Raw genomic sequence first — 6,000 nt, forward strand, 5'->3', positions numbered from 1 at the left:
TTAATTGCTACCTACACAATCACAATGATTCAATGGTTAATTGTAACTTTTCGCAATTACAATTAATCAATTGTTAATTGTGAAGGTAGCTGGCGGGAGCAGAATCCAAATTAGATTCTATATGAAATGCCGGGTCATATTCCGCGAAGCCAACGATCTCGTCACCTTACCTTTCAGCAGTTGTTTAAATGGCATGATGAACCAACCAAAAAAGCTCTTCCCGTTGAGTATGGTTGTAGACCCTTACAATTTAGTCGATGGTCTTGGTTTCGAAATAGATGCTTAGTATAACTGCACTACTACCGGATTTAATATAATAAGACACTGAATTTGATTTAGTGGTATCAATAGTTTTACAGGTTTATTAGTACGTATAGAAAATTTGCCGGTATGTACAAAGAATTTGCAAAAACAGTGATGACAAAAGGTATTATGAAGTTATATTGACTTATCGATAACATGAATGTGAATATAGAGATTACAAATGTCTATGTTAATATACAGATGACCAAATAATGGTGTGTTCCCGTACTGGTCATGTTATGTGGCGTTCATACTGATCGCTGTGACATCCAACATTCTCCCGGCCATGGCAACATTGTTGGCATTAGTCCTACGTTAAACTGGTTGTATATGAATCAACATGGCATTACTCGGAGAAGAGAATAAATGACTGAACCAAATTCGTATGGCAATAAGTAAACAGGTTGTATATATATGAAATCCACATAGTTTTACTCGAATAGGAGAATAAGTGACTGACCCAAATTCGTATGGCAATAGTTAACAGGTTAATGAGCAACGATGGGTACCAAGGCGAGCTTTGTGATCGGTCTTTTGAACGTGCCCGTGGCTGTCTTGATGGTTACCACGCGAATGAGCTCATCGCTTTCGGGATGTAACGAGACCACGCGACCCATGGGCCACTGACCAACTGGAAAGCGATCATCTTTGATGATAACCAAATCGTTTTCCTTAATGTTCGGCTTCCTTTCTTGCCATTTAGTACGGATCTGCATAGTAGACAAAATATCCTCTTTGAATCGCTGCCAAAAGTGCTGAACCATTTGGTCCATTAGCTGATGTCGTTTAATTGGATTAGATTCACATGGTGGTTGCGGTCGAGATAGAAGAGCGTTGCCCGTGAGGAAGTGTCCAGGCGTTATTGCAGTAAAGTCGTTGGGATTATCCGTAATTGGTGAGATCGGTCTGGAATTTAGCACCGCCTCAATGCGGGTTAGGACGGTTGAGAACTCCTCAAAAGTCAATTTGGCCTTTCCGATTACTCTAGCCAAGTGAAATTTCATGGATTTCACCGCCGCTTCAGCTAAACCATTAAAATGAGGAGCACCGGGTGGGCTAAAATGCCATTGAATATGTCGATTCGTGAGAGCTGGGATAATTTCCTTTGCTATTGATCGGAGATATTGGGATTGGCTTCTTTGATTCTCATGATCAGCACCAACAAAATTCGTTCCGCAGTCACTGAATACGTCGTGACAAAATCCTCGCCTGGCCACAAAACGGTCGAATGCGTGTAGGAATGTTTGGGTCGAGAGATCGCCAGCTGCCTCCAAGTGAACTGCTTTGGTGGTCATGCAAGTGAACACAGCGACGTAGCCCTTGTATGACTTTTGGCCGCGACCTCTTGAGGAACGAATGTCATATGGACCTGCGTAATCGATGATGGTGGAAGCGAATGGTCGAGTGTTGTGGTTCACACGCACCGTGGGTAAGGCGGCCATTTGTTGTTGAGATAAAACTGGACGCGCCCTGAAACAAATAACACAGCTTCGGATGAGACGACGAGCGAGATTGCGCACATCTAAAATCCAGTAAATTTGTCGAATTTGATTGACGGTGACTTGGGGCCCTCCATGTAACGTGAGGCGATGATAATGGTATACGATTAACGTCGCGAGGTGGCTCGTTGACGGGAGTATTATTGGAAATTTCTCTTCAAACGACATAAAGGCATTTTGCAAGCGGCCATTTGCACGAAGAATATTATTATCGTCAATGAATGGATTAAGACGAAATAGTTTGCTAGATTTTGGAATTGGTTTCTTAGTGTGAACTGTTTTGAGCTCGGATGAGAATTCCGTGGATTGGATCCAGCGGATGAGTGACAATTCGCTATGTTGAATTTCGATAACTGTAGGAGGAGGGATATGTTGAATGAGGTGGCTTATTGGGTTCGAAAGCATTGCAATTGATGGACGTTGCCGTGTGAGGTTGATTGAAGATCTCATAATTTTCACAAAACGAATGGCGTATGCGACAGCTCGACGAAGGCGATTGAAGTTGGAAAATCGTTTAAGGAGTGGTTCCAATCCGCCCTCTTCCTTTGTAGTAAGATTTATGCTTTTGAATCGATCACCAAGTTCGGAATCATCATCGTCGTGAAGTTCGTATGATGAGTTTGGCCATTCCGCTTGTGACAAAGATAGAAATGGAGGTCCGTGCCACCATAGTGACGAATCGCGCAATTCGGTAATTGTTAAACCCCGACTGTTGAGATCGGCTGGATTAGCTGAGGAAGAGACATGATTCCATTGTTCAACTTCAGTCGACGCCAAAATTTTGTGAACGCGATTGCATACGAAGACAGCCCAGCGATTGGGATCTCCTCGAATCCAGGATAATACGACGGTGGAATCGGTCCACATAAAAACCTTGTCGATGTTAAGTCTCAATGATTGTTTGACAGCATCAAGTAATGTGACCGCCAGCGTCGCACCGCATAGTTCTGCTCTAGGTATTGTTAACGGTTTTCGAATGGGTGCCAGTTTACTCTTTGCTGCTAATAGGTTGTCATAGACGTATCCGTTTACGTCGACCGTTCGGAGATAAATCGCGGTGGCGTAGGCGTTGGTTGAACTGTCGCAGAAAACGTGAAGTTGGTTGTTTTTGTTCGTTGAGGATGTATGGATCCAGCGAGGGATTTCAATGTACTTGATTAACTGAAGGTCATCCATAGTTTGGTTAAATTCAGACTGTAGATTGATACACGTTATGGGTTCATCCCAATCCAATTTCTGTTCCCATAGCTTGTTTAGAAAAATTTTTTCCTTGGTGACGAAGAGATTCAGCCAACCGAGTGGATCGAACAGACGTGCCACTATCGAGGAGACATTGCGTTTTGTCAGTCGCGTCGCCGTTGGAAATTTCATCGAAAAGGTAAAAAAATCGCTGAGTCTTGACCATCCCAACCCAAGTGCTTTAATGGAATCTTCAGGATTGAATAAACACATCGTGGTTTCATCGCGATATTCGACGGGAATTTGCTTAAGAATTTCGGGTGAATTGCTCGCCCATTTGCGAAGTTCAAAACCAGCACTGCGAAGCAACTTAATGAGTTCTTGAATCATTTGTATGGCGTCCTCGATTGTTTCGCTTCCGGTCGTGACGTCATCCACGTATGTTTCAAACTTAAGAGCGCTGTAGACCGCTGGCGAAGTGAGTTTGGCTTCTTCGGCCAATACGTGAAGAGTTTTAATAGCCTGATACGGTGATGGTGCGAGGCCAAACGTTACAGTTTGAAGCGCATATGTTTGGATGCCCGAATTGTCGTCGTCTTGCCATAAAATGTATTGATAGTGGGTGTCGTCTGGATGCATGTCGATGCAGCGATACATTTTTTCAATATCTGCAATGAAGGCATATTTGTGCGTTCTCCAGTTTAGAATAATTGAGACTAAATTGGCTTGTAAAACGGGACCGGTGGTCCAAATGTCGTTTAACGATTTTCCGTTTGTAGACTTGGCCGAGCCGTCAAAAACCTGTCGAAGTTTGGTGGTGAGGCTGGTTTCTTTAAACACTGCATGGTGGGGCAAATAATAATGCTTTTCTTGGATCTGGTGCATTAACTTGACCTGATTCAATTTTTGATACTCGTTAAAGACCTTAAAATATGCTTCCTTGAATTTGTCGTCACGGCTGAAGCGACGTTGTAGCGATTGAAAGCGTTGAAGTGCCACTTCGTAGGAGGAACCTAATGCAGTTGACGGATCTAAATAGGATTTGAAGGGTAGGCGCACCATAAACTTTCCATTTCGTTGACGAAGGGTAGTCTCCTGGTAAAACCTTTCTGTCCATTCATCTTCCTTGGATATCGATCTGACAATAGGTACTTCCTCTAGTTCATAAAACCTTGTAAGCAAATCTCGTATTTCTGTTGTGGAAATATGGTTACACTGAGTTAATGGAAAGGTTAGAACATGATTTTGTTGAAATAATTCCCCAAACAGGATCCACCCCAAAGCCGTGCATTGAGCAATGGGATCACCGATCTCACCCTTACACACCCCGCTTTCAAGAATGCGACCGTATACATCGCCGGCCAATAACAAATCAATTTGGCCCGGAGTTGCATAGTGAGGATCAGCCAGTGATAAATTTTTAAGATGAGGCCAAGACTTTACTTTGACTGGATGCAAAGGCAACTCCGAGGTGATTGATGGAAGAACTGCAAATTTCGTTTTAAAATTAAAGTTAGGATTGACAATTGATTGAATACTAAGAATAACTCCCTTATCAGCAATTTTGTATTGAGATTCCCCCATGGGCCGGTAACCTATACAGAAAGGAATGAAGGGTAATTTCAGTCGTTGAACAACGCGCGTAGTAATGACGGATTGCTGCGATCCATTGTCGATTAATGCACGAAGCCGGACAGGCTGGCCAGATGCATCAATGACATTGACAATTGCTGTTGCAAGTAGAATTGTGGAACTTGTGTGTACCAAATTGTTGGAAACCATTTGCGGATTAACCAAAGGCGCATGGTTAACGTGAGGTGAGTTCGATAACGGTTCTGGATCTCGGAGAGATGTTGTATTTGATGATAACTTTGAATGGTTGAAATGCAATAAAGTGTGATGCCTACCACCACAGGTAAAACAAGAATGTTTGCTAGAACATGGTGTTGAGGTTGAATGACCGAGACAATTAAAGCACAGCTTATGGGTACTTGCGAACGATTTGCGCTCAAAGGGGGTCCATTGCAAAAATTGTTGGCACTTGCGAAGGACATGTGATCCCTTACACCCTTCGATCGGACAGATGATGGATTTTTTTGCGACGTGAAGATTTCGTATTTCCCTTCTGTTAACAGGCTTGGTGGATATATTGTTAGCCTTTGCATTAAGTGATGCTTTGGAATTGTTGTGGTGACTTGCATGAACGGCAGCATCAGCAATGAGAAATGTCGATTTCAAAAAGTCTAGTAATTGTTGAAGTTTTGCAACTGTCTTCGGTTCCTTGCGATATCTTTCAAAATCAAGACGTGTAGCTGGTGAGAGCTTCTCGAGTAAATGGAACGCAAAAAACTCAGAATTCGCCTCGGTATTGAACTTAAGGTTCTTCAATTGAACAACGTAGGCACGTGCAGAGTCATGCAATGATTTAAGCTCAGCTGCCGATTCACGTTGACTATAAGTCGGCAAATTCATAAATTTTCTCATGAATGCTGTAAACAGAACCTGATCATTACTATAACGATCCTTTAAATCATTGAGGGCTTCGTCATACGTGTCATCCATAACCTCCAAATGGGCGATGGATGACGTTACGTCTGTGGTAAGAAATGATTTTAGATACACAAATTTTTGATGCTTTGATAACTTTGGATTATTATGAATAGCTTGAAATGATGCAAAAAAGGTTGGCCATTTAGTTGGTTCGCCGTCAAATTTTTCTATTTTCAGCTTAGGAGGTCTAAACGTGCTATCGGTGTGAACTTCACGTATGATCGTATTAATCGTTTCCGTTGTTGCAGAAGCCGATGCAGTAGAATTAGGAAAGGCGGTTTGGGTTTCGTGGGTTTCATTTGGATACAGTTGGTCGAATACATTTTCGATATGGTCGATTGCATCTGCATGCTCAGATTGAAAAGACCCAAAGATGTCCCGTTTGAAATATTCGTCATCTCGAGATAATCTGGAACGCACCAATGTGCGATGGTTCGCATTGAAGGCTAAAAGAGTTTGCGAGATTCGA

The 6,000-nt window shown here is 42.6% G+C and overlaps 1 protein-coding gene across 3 annotated transcripts in view; it reads right to left on the bottom strand.

Annotated features, from left to right (window-relative positions):
* The window catches only part of LOC137236983 (uncharacterized), a 75,025-nt gene extending 69,324 nt beyond the window's left edge, over positions 1 to 5,701 (bottom strand). For all 3 annotated transcript variants that reach the window (XM_067760096.1, XM_067760095.1, XM_067760094.1), the window contains exon 1: positions 171 to 5,701. In XM_067760096.1, coding sequence (XP_067616197.1) covers positions 792 to 5,543 — 4,752 coding nt within the window. In that variant the 5' untranslated portion in view covers positions 5,544 to 5,701 and the 3' untranslated portion in view covers positions 171 to 791. The remainder of the gene's footprint in view (positions 1 to 170) is intronic.
* Positions 5,702 to 6,000: the final 299 nt, after the last annotated feature.

This window comes from Eurosta solidaginis, chromosome 1 (genome assembly GCF_040869045.1).
Source record: "Eurosta solidaginis isolate ZX-2024a chromosome 1, ASM4086904v1, whole genome shotgun sequence".
In the NCBI taxonomy this organism is placed as follows: domain Eukaryota; kingdom Metazoa; phylum Arthropoda; class Insecta; order Diptera; family Tephritidae; genus Eurosta; species Eurosta solidaginis.